The 21,755-nt window shown below is 40.1% G+C and overlaps 1 protein-coding gene across 10 annotated transcripts; it reads right to left on the bottom strand.

Moving 5' to 3' along the window:
• Positions 1–818: 818 nt before the first annotated feature.
• On the bottom strand, positions 819–16,831 carry csde1 (cold shock domain containing E1, RNA-binding). 10 transcript variants are annotated; one of them, XM_067591495.1, is made up of 24 exons: positions 16,714–16,831; positions 13,469–14,120; positions 12,221–12,471; positions 10,710–10,898; positions 9,846–10,044; positions 9,516–9,682; positions 8,533–8,619; positions 8,034–8,131; positions 7,867–7,948; positions 7,523–7,651; positions 7,267–7,392; positions 6,946–7,161; positions 6,641–6,781; positions 6,361–6,525; positions 6,156–6,167; positions 5,859–5,876; positions 4,754–4,861; positions 4,382–4,560; positions 4,181–4,293; positions 3,959–4,078; positions 3,672–3,850; positions 3,364–3,527; positions 3,040–3,172; positions 819–2,338 (listed from the first exon to the last, which is right to left on the bottom strand). In XM_067591495.1, the coding sequence occupies exons 3-24, from the start codon at positions 12,344–12,346 to the stop codon at positions 2,291–2,293; spliced, it is 2,799 nt and encodes a 932-aa protein (XP_067447596.1). In that variant the 5' UTR covers positions 12,347–12,471; positions 13,469–14,120; positions 16,714–16,831; the 3' UTR covers positions 819–2,290. The 10 variants fall into 10 exon arrangements, with proteins under 10 accessions (XP_067447596.1, XP_067447598.1, XP_067447601.1 ...); XM_067591497.1 differs by having other exon boundaries at positions 4,766–4,861; XM_067591500.1 differs by having other exon boundaries at positions 9,573–9,682.
• Between the last annotated feature and the right edge of the window lie 4,924 nt (positions 16,832–21,755).

Raw genomic sequence — 21,755 nt, 5'->3', positions numbered from 1 at the left:
CAACTAACAATGAAAATATTTACAAATTTTAATTTCATATTTTAAATTTAATATCAAATTACATTAGCAGGTAGGGTTCCTTGTGCACCTCGAGTATCCAACCCATGCAGTCTTAGGTTTCAGTGAATTATGGATCATATTGTACAGTACGTCATACCCCAACTGGAAGATGTTACTGCCTTTGCTTCATATAAATTGGAAATGTGGAATTTCACTTTGTTTCACTCACCTGGGAACTTCAGAGATTCTGCTCTCAATTAGAGGAAAATGACACTTATAAGGACAGTAACATTTTAAATGGAAATGACTGGGACTGTGTGCTGTCTGTGAGGACGAGCAGAGAATTGGCCCCAAAGAAAGCGGATGGACGTTAAGATGGACATTGGATGATGTATTTTAAAATTCTCTGTAATTGAAAAAAATTCAAGTACAACTGCACACCTCAGCAGAGCTTGTGTAAGTATTCATTTTAGAGGGGTGGGGCTGGACTGAAAGCATTAACTGAGTTTCTTATCTGGAGAATAGTCTTTCATCTGCTGAGTAGTTAAGTGTTTTTCTGTCGAGCACCATCTCTGCTCAGTCCGAGTACGCACCTTTAACCTTTTAACAATCGTTGGGATATTGATGGTAATGCAGACAGCAAATGTCCTTTTGTTAAATTAGCTTATTTCTTGTCATTGAGTGGACAGTTTTTGAAATGCATCACTGGTCTACATTATAGAAGTGTTTTTAAAGTTTCTTTATGCTTTAAAGATTTATGTAGTTTTAAAAAATGACTTGCAGCCTTCTTCTGAAATAAAAAATACAAAAACAGCTCATGATTTTCATAAAACTTTAATTCAATTGTTTCATTCAAGACCATTAACAAAAGTACATAAGAACCTCTGTACGTGGTTCAACTGAAACCCAGTGATCTCCAAAGTTGAAATTAATTTAGTCTGTAATGTAATGTGCAGAGGCATAACACCCACCATGTCTCCAGAGCACAACAATTGATATCCTGATTCTTAATGCTTGCTTTTTTTTTTTTTTTTAAACTGAATTTATAATACTTTCACCATTTTTTAAGTTAAATTTGTTTTGTTATATCTGAAGTTTGAACTTTCACTAAGAAAAAAAGCACACATTACATACAGTATAGTTCAACCCACAGGTTTGGGATGCATATCAGTATTATTTCTACTAGAAAAGAAAGCCACCCTAAGATTGTTCTGAATATTTTGGCGGTTGGCTGGGAACAGAGGATACATTTTTTTGTTGTTTTTTTTCTCCATTTTATTTTGCTTGTAGTTTTTTTTAGGCACCTTATTCTTACTTAATTCAATATTAGCAGATTGAGTTTCAAGGGAAAAAAGCAAAAATATGTGCAAGAAAAAAAAAAAAAAAAAAAAAAAAAAACAGTATAAAAGAACTGCAGATATAAGATGCCACAAGGAATTCTGCACCTGGGAGACATTGCTTAAGTGGAGCATGTGAATACCAAAAAGGTATCTAAAGGCTCCAGATTGGTGAAAGTAAATCCCATTAGATTAACTACTTTGACATTCACATACATCACACACACATACACACCATGCTTTCACTTAAGCTCTTCAGTAAAGCATTTTAAAACTGCTCAAAAAACGGAGCAGAGAAGAATCCTCAGTTTAAGCTCGCACATATGAGAAATAGGATCCTCCTTATGGAGGGAACTTTGCTTTGCTTTATGTGTTTTGTCGGAAAGCATACGCTAGTGGAAACTTGACAATGAAACCATTTTAAAGTTTCCATGGGTAAAGGAGCAAAAATATACGAAAAAAAAAAAAGGAGCAGATGCTCAAAGACATGCCAACAGTCACGTTCATTCATCCAGGCAAACTATTAGACAAATAACAGGTGCAGAATTCCAGACAAAGCAAAAATAAAAAGATAGGGACATAGACAGTCACACAATCATCACTCTGATTTAGAGAGACAAGGCCCTCAGAAACAAATACCTCCATTACACACTATAATCACTTCTAGGATACATCACACACGCACACACTCAGATATCCCATGTACACTGCAGTGTGGAACTCAGTATCAAGTACATCATACATGGGAAGGCAGGGAACTGTGGAATGAGCAAAGTTCCCTCGCAAGTATTGATAAGGACAAAGATTACACATGCCAGTTACTGTATGTGTGCGTATGTTTTGTGTATGAGTTGGTGTGTACAAGCATGTGACAAATCAAATTCCCTTGTCCCCTGCTGTTGCCCTTTGAGACAGCATCCCACCAACACCAAACAGGGCGGGCTCTATATTGCTCAGTCAATGACACCAGGCTGGCGAGTCTTGCGCTCCACATTGAAGCCCTGAAGAAGAGAGGACACGCTTAATTAATGTTGAGGCTTACACATCATGCAAATCCAAGTTCAACAGTATTTTAATAATACTAATGCTACTAATAATAATTTTATTTAATGGTGAAGTTTCAGAAAGGAAAACCTAAAACCTGATTCTAAATAAAACTGAACATTCTCCCCAAAAGCTGTTTATAGAGTAGCTTTTATATTTGTCAGTTAACAGCTGACCATCAAATCTATAAGCTGAATATTGGTTCTTGTAGCATTTTAGGTATAAAATAAATTGCTTGAGGAGCCAACACTGATGTTATTGTAGGTCACATCTGATAAAGTGCAGTTAAGGTTAATTCTTAATATCTCTGGTTGTATTAGGTCATGGTGGCCAATGTTGCACATCAGTGAGCAGAACTAGATGCGATGGCAACATTACAAAAATGTATGCATTAATGTGATTTGAAGGTAAAAGGTATTTAATTCACTGAATATTCAAGATTTCCAGTAAATGTACCAATATAAATTATTAACAATCTAACAATTTTGAGTTTTGGCTTACATTTATTGGACTGAACTGCTCATAGGGTACCACAAACTAATATCTAAATTGTATCCAAAGGTATGGTTCATCAGACAGTAAAATTAGCTACTTCTATTGCACAGACGAAATGTGAAAATGTAGAGAAAAAGTGGTGATGGTATAGTCTTATTTGTACCTTTGAATTGTCAGGACCACGGGGCTGTCTTACAATGACCAGCCGAGGAGCACTGGCGTCATCAAGGGTGATGCTCTTCAGTCTGTTCACTAGGCGGTCAGGACGCGGAGTCACCACTGGTTTTGGCCCCTCACTGTAAATTTAAGCACATAATGTGAATTAAAAAAAATCAACATTGAAGTTTGACTAAACTTATTGGCTACATACAGTATGTTTAACTCTTTCAAGTGACTGAAGATGATTATTAGTCTTAAATTACAATTAAGCCAGTTTAAAATCTAAACCAGGTTCACCACCATTCATAGTGTCTTCTGGGATGCTCACCTGACTCTGCGTACATTGCAGGCACTACATTTTCCTGTGCGTTGATTGAGGACAACTGAGAACTCCACCTCATCCCCGGTCTGGAGCTCCAGGCCATCCTGCACTTCTTTTACATGGAAGAAAAGCTTCTTGCTCTCACCTACTTCGTATGTGATGAAGCCAAACTGCGGAAAACAAAACAACAAAACTTCAGGATTCTAAATTGGTGGCGCTTCATTCCAGCACAAACTGTGCTGTAATAATGAAACTTCAACACTGATACATGTGATTTACAATGAAAAGAAAAACCAAACAAAACTGATCACTACCTGGTCTTTGACACACTCCACCATGGCTCTACGCTGGGGGACCACATTACAGGCCATCTTCTGTCCAGTCTGAGCTATTGTGCAAACCTGGAACTTGACAAGTTCTCCTTTCTGTAGACAATCGGCCTTGTTTGCCATGCCCATGATTCCAAAGGGATAATTCTGACCTTTAGTTCCACCTGAAACAACCAAGAAGGGAGGAGGGGTGATATCACCTTATTTTTTTCCAGGAAATGAGTGTGCTTTAAACATTGGGTCTACAAGTCCCATCATAACTTGACACCAACCTTCCTCTGTGATTTCAATAAGCCCTTGGTATTCTGTCTGGGACGGGTCCACACTGCGTAAGGGACGGATGACTTTCCCCATCATCACTGTTACACCAACATCCTCACCAACGCCGTTCACTAAAAGAGGATTTCACACTTTTATTTGTAGGCATTCCAACTACTATAAAAACACAAATATGAATCGTGTCAGTGAAACAGCTGAAAATAAACTATTTGTACCTGCAGCCACTTTGGTAACCTTTTCAGCACTGACTTTGTTTCCTTTTCCCTTAGAAAGAGTGTACTCCACTGTGTCACCAAGCTCCAAGTTCTCCAAGTCTCCACACATTTCACTGAAGAGCAAACAGTGATATACTCAGACTTTGATAGAAATGAACAGATCTTTGGGAGCTGTCAATCAGCAACTACCTAAACCCCTACCTGTAGTGAAAGAAAATCTCCTGGTCATGATTTGCTGTCTCAATGAAGCCAAAGTTGTCCTTCAATGTGGCAACAAATCCTTGCAGTCTCTTGGCATTGGAGGCGTTTCGGTTGAGAACCCTGATGGAGACTGCACTCTGCTGGCCTGTTCTCTTCACTTCATTGATGGAGAACTCCACCTAGAGGACAAATATATTAACAAGTCACACATAGGGGAGACAATAACTAAATCACTGCTGCAAACAGAACAGATGGGCTATATTAGCAGCGTTTGATCTTTTTAATGAAAAGTTTACATATTGTTGACCCTTTGTAGCATCTTTATTAAATTCTCAAGCAAAATTACTGAGTGCTGTATCACTCAGTAGATACCTTGTCTCCGACCTGTGGGTGACATCCTCCCTCCAGGTCCTTGCCATGGTATTGCACAGTGAGCTTCACTCCACAGTCTTCATATGCAATCACTCCTTCCTCAGATTCCTGCAGAGAGTGTAACAAATCAAACATATTACCTTCAATTAATGAGCATCAGTGCTTAATGCAGCTGGCCGCAGACAGGTACAAACCCTGCTGACAATTTCTCAGCTAACAAATCAGTCCTTGATTGGGCTGAACGTCTCCTCAGTGCTACACCCATTTTTCAATAAAACTGGTGTGAGCTAGCAATGCCTCACACTAACATGGGCTTCAATGATTCAATCAGATCAGAGTGATTTAAGAGTATGTAGTATATTAGAAGATGGTGTGCAGATAGACTACACAAGCGTATGCGAGACACCAGTGTGTGCAATGCATCATTCTGTAGCAGCCTAGTTGGTTAGCATTAGTAGTCTACTGCAACAGCTCTGAGTTACACCCTACAGTGCAGGGCTGCATAATTACCCACCACTATTGTAGTTTCAATTGGGAACAGTTCGGCAATACTTATATTTTACTCTTTCCTCAGATATTAATCATTTCTTGAACCAATCACAATTTACTGGCATCATCATTTTAGGCATTTTCTCACAACAAAAGTCTGTTAAAACAAAGTACAAATTAAGATGACCAGGCTTAACTGGCCACAGAAAATGGCAACACTTGATCACAGAAAATGGAGAGATTTTGTACTTCTCTTACAACAGATTAATCTGTCAGCAATCCAGATGATACTGCTGACACTTTATATTATAAAACATCAAAGATCTTGAACTCAAATGCCAAAAAAGGCAAATTAGGATGGAAGGACGAAAGAAAAATGATTGTTATTGAACAATAAAATATTGTTAGAGACACTGAACAAGCTGTTCCCAAAACCATACTAGTATTCGGGACTACTGTTTCATCATTAATTGTGCAGCCCTACATCTCACTGAATCAGTGATACAAAGTTCGAGTCCATCTTCCTTAGAGAGTTAATTGGTGATCAAATACCATGCCGTTGACTACAAACGGTAAAGAAGGCAATCAGTGGGGTCAGGGGCCTGCAAAGACTAACCTTTTCTACAACTTTCCCCTTGAAAAACAGGAGAAACAGACACCCATTAGACAACAAGTCTCATCAACATTACAATTGTAAATACAGTATTCTTACACTGCATTATATGTTAGTTATTGACTTTTAGACTGATCATCTAAAAGTTGTTAGGTCTAAGAATCGAGTAATTATTTCTTAGACTTTGTTAGTGTAATATATAAACTATTGGTATGAATTTACGTGAACTAGAATAGTTGCGTCTTAATTTATTTGTGAGACTTTATTCATGTTGCTTCATGCAGAAGGTCTCAGTCCTACCTTGTCTTTTTTCTAACCAACAAGGAGCATGAACAGGAAGAGGTCATTGGAGAAGAAAGCAAAGAGGAACATTAGAACTAAAACAAAAACTGGGAGGAGGGGTAGATAAGGTGGGTTGGGGGTTGACTACGAGTCTATTGTTTTTGAATGCACTGGGGGTAAATTTATGTACAATAATATTTGTTATAATAATGCGCTATGTTACCTTCTCCTTGTTCTTGTTGGGACTGGCATTTTTGGCGTTCGCTGCCACAATTTCCTTCTCCACCACACCAGCAAAGCGCTGCTCAGACTGGGTATGGAAGGACACAGTGCCCTTGGGCAGCTTCTTGATGCGCACTGCATGGTTCCTCTGAGCTGACAGCATATCCTGGCAAGGACAAGACATTTACTTCAGTTTGTTGTTCATAAATAACATTTAGAATGTGCCCACTTAATAACTTAAAATACATAAGTTTTATAACAAGCTTACACACATGACTTACAGGCACAACAGTGAACTCCACTTCATCTGAGATGTGCAGTTGGCTCTCCTCCAGGACTTCACTGAAGTGAAAGAACATCCTGGCATCCCGATCCACACATTTAATGAAGCCAAAGCCATCACGTATAGCTGCAATCACCCCCTAGAATACGATTAGGTGGCACAAGGTTAAAGTCTGCGACTGTAGTGGATGTCCACATCATTGAACTTAAGTGAATACCTATATTCAGTCATCTCTCCGATGATGCATTAGATAAAATTATTGACCATGTCAATCATGATTCTGTACTCTTCTGTAATCCTCACCATTTCACGAGTCTCCTTAGTGAAGTTGAATGTGTCTGGAAGGATGTCTATGTTGGTAGCCCTCTCCAGCTTGTCTCTGCGGTCGGTGGAGATGTTGAACTGTATGTGGTCCCCCTCCAAAAGGGTCACCTTGGACTTTGTGTCCTTTTCCCCAAATGGCAGCTCCTTGTCACTGAAACCGATCCGGGCACTGATACGACCTGGAAGAGGGTCGTTCTGTGGGGGCAGAAAGAAAAGATTTGTGAAAGTTGTACATCATATTCTTGGTTACTGAGCAACAGATTCAACAAAGTCAGCTGGCCTGACTAGTAATCTACTTACCTGGTTTTTGGTGGAAACCTTGGGAATGACCTTGACGACTGTGCCTTCAAACTGCTCAATGCTGATATCCTCAAAGATGACTGTTCCTTGGGGGAGCAGCCTCACATCTGTGGCTACTTCTTTACCCTAAGGCCACAAGAACACATGATAAACAATTCTGTTATGGAGGAGTTCAGCCGGGTAATTTAAGAGTTACAGAACTCAAAGATGATCAAAAGTGGATCCATCCAAAGTTGCAATGCTTGAAGAAACGTACATTTCTGTCTTTGATGGTGAACTCGACATCATCTCCAGCCTGCAGAGCCTCCAGATCACCCTTGAACTCGCTGTAGTGAAAAAAGATCTCCTTCACCACGTCAGCCCTCTCAATGAATCCAAATGCCTCCTGAAAGACAAAATGGTTCAACAGAACAGGTACATCAACTAACCGCTCAAAATAGGAGACCAAAGGCGAGTCTCAAACAAGTTTACTTTGTGGGACCAAAAGAACAAGATTGGCAAATGGTGCCCATCATCATTATATCCATCTGTTTGGTGGAAATCATGGTATGAATTGAGATCTAAGTTAGGATATGATGCTGCTTTGTTACAAACCCTTACCTTTGTAGCACACACTACCCCCTGGCACCTCATTTGCTTCTTCTTCACAAGTTGAATATTACGAGCACTGACTGCACCAGTACTGAAATACAAGAGAGATAAATGTAGAGTGCAACCTGGGAATTAGTGAAATAATAGTGATGCGAGTAAAGTGTGTAAAGACTCACTGCTTGTTGGTCTCCATATAAAAGCTGACTTTGTCACCGGTGTCCAGGTGGATGTTACCCTCTACATCATCAGGAGTGTAGGTAAGGTAGAACACTTCCTGTGGAAAGTCACACCACTGTCAAGCTTTGTTGAAGGTTGTGGGACAGACCTATTAACCCTAAAACTATTTCATATTGAAGACTAACAATAACATAAAAGAATATATGTATATGAAGGACAGACAGTCATGTGCTGTAGAGGGTGAAGCGGTCACCTGGTGTAGCTGGACTGAACACATGCAGACTTTGAGCTTTAGACAACATATGGTTGTATATTATTAACATACATTATCATAAGTCATAACGTGGAAGCAGATGCAAGTCTGCATTTAGCAAAACCAAGCCAAGCATAGAACAAATGAGTGTTGTCTGTACATTTGGGAGGAGTGGAAGGATGGAATTTCCATTACATTGACTTTTGGCTTATCATCGCTCAAGCACGCTGTCATTCGTCTCTTACCCCATTTCTTTCATAGCAAACACTTCCGGTGGGCACCTGGCCAGGAGCGGACTTTCCATCCAAGTGCACTGGGATTGCTGAGACAACCTGCAGAAAAGGAGGAAATTGCAGGTAGAGGAGATTAACATGCTGCCTTGAGAATCTTAAGACTGAATATTCATTGTAATTACGTAGCCCAATTAAACTACTACTGGACATGTAATGGATGAAATGGCTGAATTTTGAATGTCACAGTAACAAGTATATCAAGTTTGACAGATGTGGAGCAGGTGGAACAGGTCAGAGTTGCATGATTTCAGAGAAAAACCTGTATTCACAGTCAGGCCACTTAACAGTCTCTAGCACGTTGATGTCTCCTGAACAAGTTGTTCAGTGAATGAATCAGTATGAGTGTGCTGCTTTGCGGTGTCAGATTGCACTCTGCAGTCAGATTTATTATGTGAACGCATTACAAGACAAGCGGCGTCACTTGAATGTTATGAACTGTACATCACCAATGAGGCAAACAGAAAGTCTTGAATGGCACGCATATGCCTGCTGAGCTCTACTTAATGATGCAGCACTTGGAATCACTGACTCTTTCTGACTCTGACTTGTTTTGTTTGGGAGACTGACCAACTGAGCTATACTAGTTGCTGTGAGCATTCACAGATAAATAAAATACACCCACTGAGCAGTTACATTGATCACTTGACCATATTTGTTCAATAGACATTCAATACCTCCAGCAAACATGCATGCCAGCGACAACAAGCCAATTTAGAATTTAAATGCATTGTAAAGCTTGATGAAAAAAAAGCTGCTTGTTTTTTTGTTTCAATACAGGATTAGGAGGAGGGGGGGGTCAAATTTTACAATGTGACTGGATTTACATCCCCTGCCCAAAAAAAAGGAAAAAAACAAAAACAAAAAAAACAATGGGCCATACAATTGTTAAGTTGACAGACAATGACAGAACCAAAAATAAAATGGTGTTCCTTAACTGGATGAATATAACCATGCAGCACAGTAAAGGGATAGGCGTGCAGGTCTGGCCCCACCTGGCCCGAGATGCGCTCCTCTGGCAGCACCTCTGGCTTTATCTTAAGCAGCTTCACTGCTATGGGCTTGCCAGTGCGCCTGTCAGAGGATACCTCAAACTCTACATCATCTGAGGACAGAGAAACAGAAGGAAACCAAACACTTAGCTCACTTGGAAGTATACAAGGACAGATTAAGTTTTGGTAATGAAGCTCAAGTGTTTTTTTCCTTTTCCACAAAGAGTTCTGCAGGTTAAGTATTTTTGATTCATTCCCAAGTCCAAGGGCTCTCACCTCCTATTTTAAGCTCCTGCAGGTTACCATTGTACTGGGAGCAGTGGAAGAAGAGACGAGCCTGGCGTTCGGAGCACTGGATGAAGCCATAGGAAGTCAGAAGCTTCTCCACCACGCCTGTCTCTCTAATGCCAGGCCCTGTGCCGTTGGCGTATGCAGTGTGCCCATTGTTATGGAGCATACCTGGGTCAAAACTCATCTAGGGAAGAGGAGAAGCAAGTATTAAAATACAATAAGGGTCAAAATGTTATAGACTAAAACAGTTTAATGCAGTGTTTGATGCCAACCTTAAAAACAAAAACACTTCAAACATGCAGATACAGCACACTTCAGAGGAAGTGGGGAGAAAAAGGCAAAAGTAAAGCTAGATTAGAGCTTTCTGGGGCTATCTGGCCATCAACAGCGGGGAGCACACCATTGATAATGCCTAGACAGAATTTCAGGATGATTCATACCATTCACTGGGGGGGGAGGGGACAAACAAAAGGAAAAAAAACAAACAAACAAAAAAAACCACACTGTGACATTTCCTGGCTGGCTTCCAAGTATCATGCACTAAAACTACAATTCACTCTTTTAGTCCCAAATCATCAAAACACTAGCAAAGAAACGGCAGAAATTTCATGCGATTCTGGTTGCGATGTTAAATCTTCAAAAACTGTTCACCTCCCTTTACCAACCAACCTGTGCTTATACTGGAAAACCAATAAAAACTGACTTATCGAAATCTGCAACGATATCTGGCTTAAACTCGTTTTCCACACGACTACAAACCATGCTGTTAGCAAAAAAAATAAAAATCACATAACAGCAGCTCATGGGGCTGTTAAGTCAGTGTGGGCACCGCCAAACATGCCCTCTTACTGATCTCTGATACAAGGGGGTCCGCTTGTGTTTTTTACTTCCAGGGTGGGGATGGCAAGAGACAGAGGAGGAGCGGGGGATAGGCATGGGACCAGTAGAGGTAGAAGGGGCAGAGCCAGTGTTGCGGGCTACTGGCGGTTCAGAGCAGCCTCTTTCCATTTCTGACACTGAGGATAGGACTTGGATATGCTGTTGGGAGGAGGCAACAGCTTTGAAAAGGAGCATAATCATATTCATTCTTTTTTTTTATTGTTCTGTTATCCAGATATCACAAATTGTTGTGTGGTTATTACCAAGCCAGCAATAGGGTATAAAATACTGTATCCTCTACTTGACTTTGCTTATCTACCCATATTTCATATGACACCCAGTGTTTACTCATAAACCAATGTTTCAGAGGCCTACCATATACACACACATACTTTTCACATCAATATATTCCATATTGTTCCTGCGGACAAAGTTTCCACCATTGCTATTATCTAATATGTTAGGTCATCACAACCACCATCAATACTCAAATATTGTGGGAAATCCTGACACCAAAATACCAAGCAGAAAACCTCAAGGCAACTCAGTAACAATGGGTCTGGTACCATGACAATCTCACATTAGGGCATCAATCAATCAATCAATCAGTAGCACTAATAAGTGATTGAAAATGCTAGTGCATTCAGAAGAGAAGGCAGACTAATATCTAAAAAGATCAACCAACTTCTTTGTGCAGCCAGTTCAGATGAAGTGGTTTAAATGCAGTTTCGCAAATGTTACTCGACGTTGAGTAAAATAAAAACTACTTAAAAAGATGGAGAGAATCAGAAAATGCGAATGACAGGTCAAACAGCGGTGCATCTACAGTGGACAGAGAGTTGGTGATGGGTTATGGGTTATGAGGGGGGGGTCCCAGAGCAGCCTCTTGTATTAGGCCCTGTACTGCACTATCACAATGAGCTACTCTTAACACAAGACAGAACAGATATGTTGGTCTTTACCCTTTAATGTCTTTTAGCACAGAACATTAAAAAGACCTAAATACACAGGCAGCATACCCGTCTAAACATTTGGTTTGGTTGCCCGTGCAGTGATTTCTCTCAACATCTGTATTTTCATCATCAGTTTTCACAGTGACCAACTGGTACGTAGTTTTAAGTTTAGTAGTTTTAATGTAGCCCAACATGATTTGCCCGTGTCATTGTCCGACTAAGATTCCATTGGATTAAGATGGGAAAGAAAGGGGGGGGGGGGGGGGGGGGGGGGGGGGGGGGGTGGGAGGGGGGATAAAAAGGCACTTCCAGGAATTGTGAAAAGCGACAAATTTCTGCAGTCTTATCAATAGAACACCCCTCAGCCTGCAACAATATACCTGAGCAGAGGCTAGTCTCGGGAGCCCGAAAGGGATGAAAGAGGTTAGGCCATTCACAGCAGAGAGATGCAGGGCAAGGTGGGTGGATGGGTGTTCGATGGGGGTGGGGGTGGGGCACGTAGAAAAGAGGCGGGAAGGTGGAACTTACGGATCGGCCATATGGCGACAGGCTGAGTCCGACAGGGGAGGTGCTGCTCAGGTCAGCGCTAACAAACGCGGTGGGTGGCGACGCAGGCAAGGTAAACTCAACAAAGCCTTTCCAGGGGCTGCCCATATTTTCCCATAAACTCGGACCAAACTTGCTTGAGCACTTGCTGAACTTGATTACTTGTTTGAATTTTTTGCTTGACTGTTAAGTACTATATTTATGCAACCACCCAATGATACACCGCTGGATGTCTGCAAGGGTGAAGAGAGGAACAAACATAACGGGTAAGGCAGATAGGTCAGCCAGTGTGTCAAGTGTCACAAACAAAGGAAAAGGGCTGTGGGCTTTTATCCCCCAGGGAGGGAGTTGAAAAGGTAAAAATCAGGGAGAATATGACTTGAAAACGACAGAATAGGAAAAAGGTGCGGGCTGGGTGTGGGTAGGCAATCGAATCTTTCTCAAACTAAATTGAATAACCAGTTTAATTGTTTGGAGGTGGTGGCGGTTCAGTTTGAGGAATTCCCAGCTGACTTATTTGAAGTTAAAAAAAAAGAAGTTATCTTTAGCAAACGGCAATGTAGAGGTCACTGACATGACAAAATCCAATCTTAAACTTGGCATCAATTATTGCACTCATTCCACATTAGATCATGTGCTAAGAACAATGAATATACAAGATTTATTTATGACAGAGCATTGCAGCAGCTGATTTCAATAATATTCCTGCTCTGTTTGAGGGCATGCTAATCAGTGAAATCAGCTGCTACAAATTAATAATCACTGATTGATGAGGCAACAAAATCCAGATAATGTTTCAATACAAGCCATTTTAAAAATGGTAGAGCACATGTTGGGTGTTTTTTTAATCAAACGAGGAGGACAAATGCACTGTTATTTGTGTTCAGTGATTAAAAGAAAACAACCTCTGCATTGCTGCCCAAAATCTGCAGCTGGCCAAACTGAATCAGAATTTAGTGTTTCACAATCTGTGTTTGTACATCTGGAAATTAGGGTAAAGTGAAAATAACCAATTACAGTTGCTGAATTGAACTGGAATTCCAATATAATATAGTGTTATATCCAAATTCTTGAACCCCTTGCAGGGAAAAAAACATTCAGCATATTGGGGGAAGTAAATCATTCAAAATATGACAAAATCATATGTGACTAAATTAAAAACTCCAAGAGATACAGTTGACATTAACATGACAGGTCTCATGTTATGAAGGGACAACGAGTGATACCCACCTTTATTAGTCGTCTTGAATCTTGTGATTCTCAGGATCTCGATGACTATGCAGTTCCTGCAGATCTCTTCACGCACACAGTTGAACACACACACACACACTTGTTACAGGTTTCTGGCACAAGTTCTAGATGGTTGCATAAAGCAAAAAAGGGGGAGAAATCTAGCGCAAAAAGGCAAACGCAGGTGCAATAACACTGCTTAGAAAAAAAATACAATGAAAACAGTGGGAGGAGAAGAGGGAGGGAAAGATGGGGGAACTATGGGGGAAAAAAAAAAACTAGCAGACAGCAGCCCACTCCACACCCCGGTGGTGAGACGGTGGTGTGGTGAGGATGAGGAGGGCTAGGAGCAGCGTTGGGACGTGTGCTTTGTCAAAGCTGTTGAGTAGGCACAAACTTCTGGTTTCAGATCAGTTATTGTCTTCTCATAAAATGCTTGGGCATTGGATTGCTTCTCTTCTGCGTGTTTCAATTGGGCTGATGTGTGTCTTCTTTGGCCGTTTCAGGATGAAGTGATCCTTTTTTTTTTTCCACGTGTCTTCAGTGTTGCAACTTTGCTTGTTTTGGGAGGTTTCTCTTCAGTTTCTTTGTTATGATCTGAACTTGAAGCAGTTGCGGATGGTACAAAAATTCAGTTCCGTTTCACTTCATACTGTTGAGAAAAAGTAGATTTGGTTAGCTGAGCAGAATTGATCACTTTGATTTCATCTTTTGATGATCAACAACAACGTCATAGATCAAACCTTTAGATTTAACACAAAAGTCAAGAAGCCTACAGACTGTGCAGTGAGGCAGAGAAATTGAATTACACCATCAACTGATAAGAATTTCACATTCCATGTCACATGAAAAAAAGTTACAACACTGAGGACTAGTGACCTAAAGTCTTTCTGAGAACACTAGATTCTTTACCCCCAGACTCACAAGTATAAAAATAGGGTTTCCTCAAATGCCTCTGGATACAGCCCACAATACCAGGCAGCTGACTAGATGCAGCAGGCAAGAGCTGTGGATCAACAAGTCCTTGTGCATACCTTCAGTTCAGGCCATGATATTTATGGCACCATTTCTGACCAGGGCCCTCTGTTTTGTCATTCAACTCACAACTGTTTTGCACATTTACTGTACATGTTTAGAATGCAGGTGAGGCCTACCTAGCAACCAAAATGAATTAAGTTTGAGTGTGTAAATTTTGCTTAATTTAGTTAGAAACTCAGAAACTGATCTCCATCAGTAGGTCAGAGCAGAGTGTTGTTGACCAAAATACACTGCTTTGAAAACAAGTAGGGTGAGCCATCCAGGGACATATGATATCTATTCTGCTGTAACTGTGTTGCAATGATTCCTAGTACATCTGCTTATAGCGGGTTAAAATATCATGTTGTAAAAATGATCATATGGAGTTCCTTGCAGTAGAGAGAGGCAGGGGGCTTTTCTTGAATGGGCCTCCTAGGTATTAATATCCAAATGGCAAATCCAGATTAACCAACAAACACAGTTGCGTTTTGTTTTCATTTTATAACACTTGGATAAATACTAGACCCGCAGGAAGTAAAGCGGTACATCCTAGTGGTGCTACAAACAAAGAAGTCAGTTATCCAGATGGATTGGTTAAGTGGGTTAAAGGTTATGAGCAATGAACAGACACGACTCTTCTTTAAAAACAACCTTGGAGGGCACAGGCTTTTCTGCTCCCCCTTTTTTTTATCTTTTGGTGACGCAGAAAGTGGGGGGAAAAAGCCGTCCACCCACTAAAACACCAGCACCGATTGGTCGTTTTCGCACTTCCTGATGAGTATTTAACTACAGTTTCGCTCGACAATCATTAAACAAGAAACATTAGGAGCTATACAGTCTGCCCCAGTTACGACAGAATGGCTAATAAACCCACGAAAAGGGTCTTCATCACGACGGTGCCACTCCTCGTCTGGGCCCGAACAACAACCACTCTGACAGGAGTCACCATGTGACTTCCCAGCAGTCCGCCATCCTCAGCTGGAGCTGCTAACATGGCCTGATCCGGATCCAACACGTTGCGGCATGCAACGCTATCGAAAACGTCACATCTAGCTAGCTAGCCAGCTAATCCCTAAAAACACGTCAAACTCTTAAAATGTGTACTCCAGCGATCAAAGATGGTTTACTTTTCGGTTTTTAACGTGTTTGTAGGTCACAATAGCACAAACGACCATCAGTTAAAGCACAAAACTCGTTGTCTTAATGACCTTGTGTGGGCAAACAGGACCACACAGATTAGCATCTCGCTAACGCCGTGGTCGTAAACAGCCAGTACCTGCGGGCGTTTCCGACTGTTAAATGAAAATTAATTCACTGCGACAATGTCATTACGACACAAGTTAGCTCAGATTAGCCATGCGCTTTTAGTTATTTAGTTGTTGTGGTTTCTGGCGGGTACGTGGCTTTGAGTGATCATAAAGTTCACGGAAACTACCCCCAATCATTGTTACTCTTCTACAGCGACACAAGCACACAAAGCTCCATCAGCTGCATTTAATGTTTCATGGTTCATTCTTTAAAATGTACACGTTTGCTGAAAGTTTTTAAGACTTGTTAACGATGATTTCAGCACCCATGGGATGAAAGAATAATGACTTTCTTATTTTGTTGAAGTGTGTCGTGCCGAATATTAACGTTACATTTTAATTTTTAAGACAACAACCGAGTTTGGAAAACGTGGATATGCAAGTGACTCGCCGACGGAACGACCACACCTTAAAAACATACTTCATCATACGAGCTGTGTACACCTGCAGATAATCCAGGTCTAAATAAAACTGTCACCAGCTGAGTTTGTCCTCTTTGTACACAGATAACGGGGAAAAAATAACGTTACCGGAGCTAACCGCACGAGGACGGGACAACAAAGAAGCTGCCACAACACAAGCTCGAGCTCAATTCTACTCAATTACTGCATCTGTCACTAAATGTTTTAACACACCAGTTTAAAACAAGTGCTGGCTCTTTGGGTACATTTGGGGTTTAGAGATAAATAGCTGTTTAATTCTGCCGTTCTCAATGCTAAGCGGCTAACGTTCGCTATGATTTACGGTGAGGAGAAACACGGCTGCCCGCACCAAGGCCCAGGCTCTGCGTACGACTAAAACGCTGGTTAACCCGTTCAATTCTCAAATCCCACTGGATAATAAAGATAAAATGTGTTATTGACACGTCTGAAAAATGGTTTAAATGGTTCTATAAAATAGGCATATTTATAAAAAACTCACCCCAACAGCTTTCAGCACTGTCACCAGCGCCGCTAGAAGCAGCACGGCACATTACGTAGTGATTAGCAAGCGGCTATCGCGATATTTGACAACGTGAATACGACCAGAGAGCCTAAAAGGAAAGAGCGACCCCCGCCGCACGGCTGCCGAGGAGTAGTCTCCATTGTGCTCCCGAAATGACACTTTGTGTACATTGGGTACATAATAACGAAAATATTTTCTCCAACTCGCTGTGTGGGCGCGAAAGCAGACATATAAAAGTCGGCATTAACCATCGGCATTTGTCATTCAGTAGTATCAGACATAAAGATAAACAAAATAAAATAAAGAGATGTTAGTGGGGATAATACAAGATACCCATTATTCTGGAGATAACAAAGGAACATCTACTGATAATAAAACATAATAGAGAGATGTTAAAATACAGTAAAGGAATGTTAATAGTAGGGATGATACAAGACAGCCATTAGTGTATAAACTAACTAACTTGGAAAAGTCAAGACCCTTAAACCGACATAAATTAGACCCCCATCTGCCAAGATTTTTGCCTTTAGATGTTTTGTTACAGAAAGTGTATGAAACCCATGACCAAAATAGTCACACATCCTGTCATTGGGATACTGATGGATGGACTTAAATAAATGAAAATAGATTATTCCTCTTTTTGTTTGTGCCCACAAACACCCTGAAGGACCCCTGGACCCTATAAATAACAACATTTAGCAGCGTACTGCACCTTCTTTCTCTCATTGAATCCCTGACAGTGACCGTTCTCCTCCTACAGTATAATCTCTGAGGCCACACGTTGCAACTTGAGGGTGGACTCAAGAATGTAATCCATCGTAGAGGAAATGTCATTTGAGGCCGCAGTGCCTCTCACGTAGTATCCCTCAAGATTTCACAAAGAATTTACACTGTAAAAGAAGTGTTGGAAAGATTTAGGCTAAAAATAGACTATGCTTGTGTTTTTCACAATTCAGATAGTGAACCAATATTTCATTTGTTTTTTTCACTGTGTCCATTCAAATTTATTGCGGTTAGATATGCAAGACGTTATAAAATAGGAAAATGGGTACTGATTGATGTATTTGATGTGATATTATATTTTGTGTTCAGTGGCTTGGATAGCAATATATCACTTATGTAATTCAGCTGCTGATCATTCTTGGCAAATTCCACATCCACAAATCTAAATGGTCTCCAAACCTGCTTTCATCGGTTTATCATTGAACTCAAGCAGTGTTGGCACCTCAAACCTTAAAAAAAGTGGTAAAATATATTTAAAAGCTGTAACAACAGTAATAGTAAAATAGTGAAATAAAAACTAGATAAAATAGATACACAAAACAAAAATAAAAATGATGACAATGAAAGACAATAAAAATATATTTAAAAGCTATAACGATACTAATACTACTAATAATAATGAAATAAAGTTAAATAAAAGCTAGACTAAAAAACTAGATAAGATATATTAAAAAAGACAAAACAAAACTAAGACAAAATCAATAACTCAGATAAAAAAATGTAATAATAATAATAGTAAAATAACATAAAAGAAATAGAATAAGATTTTACAACATAAATACAATAAAATAAGTGAATAAAATAAATAATGTCTATAAACCATTCTTAATCAGAAGCTAGGCTGAAGAGGCAGGTTTTAAGTTTACGTTTAAAGATTTCAATTTTTTATCCGTTTCCTTGTTTCCTGCACTGCTGTAACATACAAATATCCCCTCTGGGGATCAATAGTCTTATGTTAAATCAATCTTACATTTGCTACTGTGAAACTTCCAGGGAACTTAAACTCTCCAGCAGATGGCAGCGTCCACCTCAAATATGTTCTGTAATGGTTGCGTTTCAAGTGATCATTTAACCCTAACCATGATATTTCGTTGAGGGCCGCCAGGCTCTCGGGGGCACAGCTGGGGCCCTGCAGGGGACCAGGGGGGACAATGTTCTTGCATACTTAATTTTTTCCTCATATCAGTGCTGCTCCACAAATAAATTATATTTACTTTTTGAAAATGAGAAAACACTTTATGCACCAATGCAAGCCCAAGTTGCAGGACAGTACAACATTCAAACTTATGTATTCTGGATACTGCAGCAGATACAGCAAACTAGTTGTGATACAGTAGCATCTGTACTAATGTCATGTAGAGTAGCAGGAATGGACGCAAATGCAGTGACTGTAGGCGAAGCAGGTCTGAAGAAAACTTCTTTATTCAGTGTGAATAAAGGAAAAAACCAAAAGCTGGAGGGTAAAAAAGCAAAACTGAATGCTGAGGCAAGCAGGACAAATGGAATAGGACAGACCAGAACCAAACAGAGGATCCAACAGACTCAATAGAAAACCAGGGCTAAAATACAAACTGAACTAATGAGCAAATGGGGAACTGGTGACTGGACACAAGAGCAGGCTGGAAGCTGATAGGCTGAGGGAAACACAGGGAGCAGGGCAGGGCTGATGAGACTGATACGGGGCAGGAGTGGGGAAGACACATGAACAAAGGAGGAAAACAGAGCAAACAGAAAACCAAAACCCAGAAAACAGAATTAGGCTCAAGAAGGCCCCAAATGCCAGCAGGCCAAATGGAAACAAAACACACTGCACAGAGCCAAATGAGCTGCAAGAACTAAGACATGCAAACTCATACTGAATCATGTGAAGGCAAAAGAACTACTTCAGCTCACATATACACAAACTCAGGAAATCAACCAATGCACCTGCTTGTCAGCTAGATAGGTTGTGTGTGAGGACTGAGAAGGAAACTATGTATTCAGTTATATTTAGGGAACATTGCATTTAGGGAACAGATTGACAGCAGACATGTGGATCCTAGGAGGAGCACTGAGTTTTTTTTTAAAACCTGATTTTTCTGATAGTTTTGGGAAACACTAAAATAATAAAATGGACCATTTCTTTGGTCTCTGGCAATATTCATGGAGGTAATTAAACACATTTTCAGTAATAATGAGCCTTGGCACTAAGCGGGTGGTGTTATGTGATTCACAAGGTAACCTAGATGAAGGAAGAGCAATATATTTCCATCTACCTGTATGTAACCTGCCCATTGAGACATACTGTAAGTTGAGCTATCTCTTTCAACAACTCTAAATAAGAGACACAAAGAGCTCCGGAAACACATCAGATGTCTGAACACCAACGACCAGGAGTATATGGACGGCTGGAGAAAGATCAAAGAGGACATTCACATCCAACGCCAGACCATCTTTGAACAGAGATGGAGGTTACCATCTCCCCCGTATAAAACCAGCTGTTATCATGTGAGAGAAATTGGTCACGTGTTAACAAAACTGTCTTCTTAAGAACTGAGCAACTCCATCCACTGAGGAGAAAACTTGTTGTTGCGTCCAGATTTTTTGTTTGTTCTTATTTATTTGTCTAGTATTCAACATGGTGGTTCTCCATGAGGTTGAGATTGCCCTTACCTTTCTTCCTCGGCCTTACAGACAACAGCCAATGCTCTCAAGCATTTGTTTTTGATAGTAGGAGACAACTCTGAGGAGAAATATTTGTCTTGTTCTGTTGATGAAGATCCTGGTTTGGAACAAATAAGTGATGAAGATTATATTCCACCTGATTCACCAGAATCTGATCAGCAGCTTTGTTTTTGCACAGCAATGTTAAGGTATGGAAATAAACAGTTGACACAATAAACACTGGTGACTTAATTGTGTTTTACAGTAAAATAAACCCATTGTCCCCATATGAGGACATCATTTTTGTCAAAAACTACTTCCTGTTCAAAGACAATGCTTAGTTTTTATACTTATCAGGTCCCACTAATCCCAAATAGCTAGGATAAAAATGAATGAATTAAAAATGCATACCAAACAAAAGCTTGGCTCTCAGGAGGCTAGACCCAGATATAGACATATTTCACTTCTTCCAACTGTTCGCAGCTGGTCCGTATAGTATTGCACACATCCTTGTAACCAACAACTTCAACCCTGACTCCCACTGAAGCCATAACTCTGACATAACCAGCCTACATCAGAATCCAACATGCTGGTTGAGACCACTCTACCCTCCAAATAACTGACACTTAAGTCCCAGCTGCCAGCCTCAATGTTATATATTCAGTGTGGACTCGTACTTTCTGGACATTCACTAGTTTTACTTATGGTATACAATATCCAGATAGTTTTCTTTAAACACTATGAAAATCATAAAGTGAAAATTAGGTTCCACCAGGTTCTATCAGTACAAAAACATCTATCAGACTAATTTAATTTGATTTGTTAAACAAGGCAACTTAAATCAATTTGGACCGGGGCAGAAGTAGATTACTAACTCATCCACAACAACAGCCATGGAAATACATATTTTGTTTTTGCAGACTGAGTGTGTTTACATGTGCATTAGTGTCCTGAGGCCTGTACTACGAAGCCAGTTCAACATGCCCAGGTTATCCTTTGGTTATCTGGCCTCACTGAGCCTAATATTGGCCATCCAGATAACCAGTACTACGAAGCTGGTTATCAACTAGCTCAGTTAACTCTGGGTTTTCCAGCTTCGAGCATGTTCATGTGAAGGTTGTAAATTATGAGCAACATCATCAGAACCATGAATGAAGTACTTCATATAATATGAGATGAAACAGTAATACCAAGTACCTGTGGAAAACGTCTGTTTAAATGACAGAAAAAAGTCATATTCAACAAAGTGAAATGTAAACGAGCCTGTAATCATACAACACAATAAGATGTAGAAACACCAGAAATAATTTCCACATATTAAAAGTTGGCTAAGGCATAAAATGCATGTAGGTATTATTATATATGACTTAAGTATAGAGTGAGTATTTTTGCTATTTAGTTGGATGATTAACTATTCTGATTATGTCACATAAAAAAAAAATTAAAAGTAATGCCAGACTGTTTCTGCTACTGAAGCAAAGAGTGGAAAAGTATTTAATGATTGATGAGGTCTATCTGACCCAAATATTGCATTTATTATCATGGAGCCAATTAACAGTGTGTGAATTATTTTTCTAATAAAAGACAATATT

Source organism: Thunnus thynnus, chromosome 6, assembly GCF_963924715.1.
Source record: "Thunnus thynnus chromosome 6, fThuThy2.1, whole genome shotgun sequence".
Taxonomy (NCBI): Eukaryota; Metazoa; Chordata; class Actinopteri; order Scombriformes; family Scombridae; genus Thunnus; species Thunnus thynnus.
This window is presented reverse-complemented; position numbering and strand designations above follow the sequence as displayed.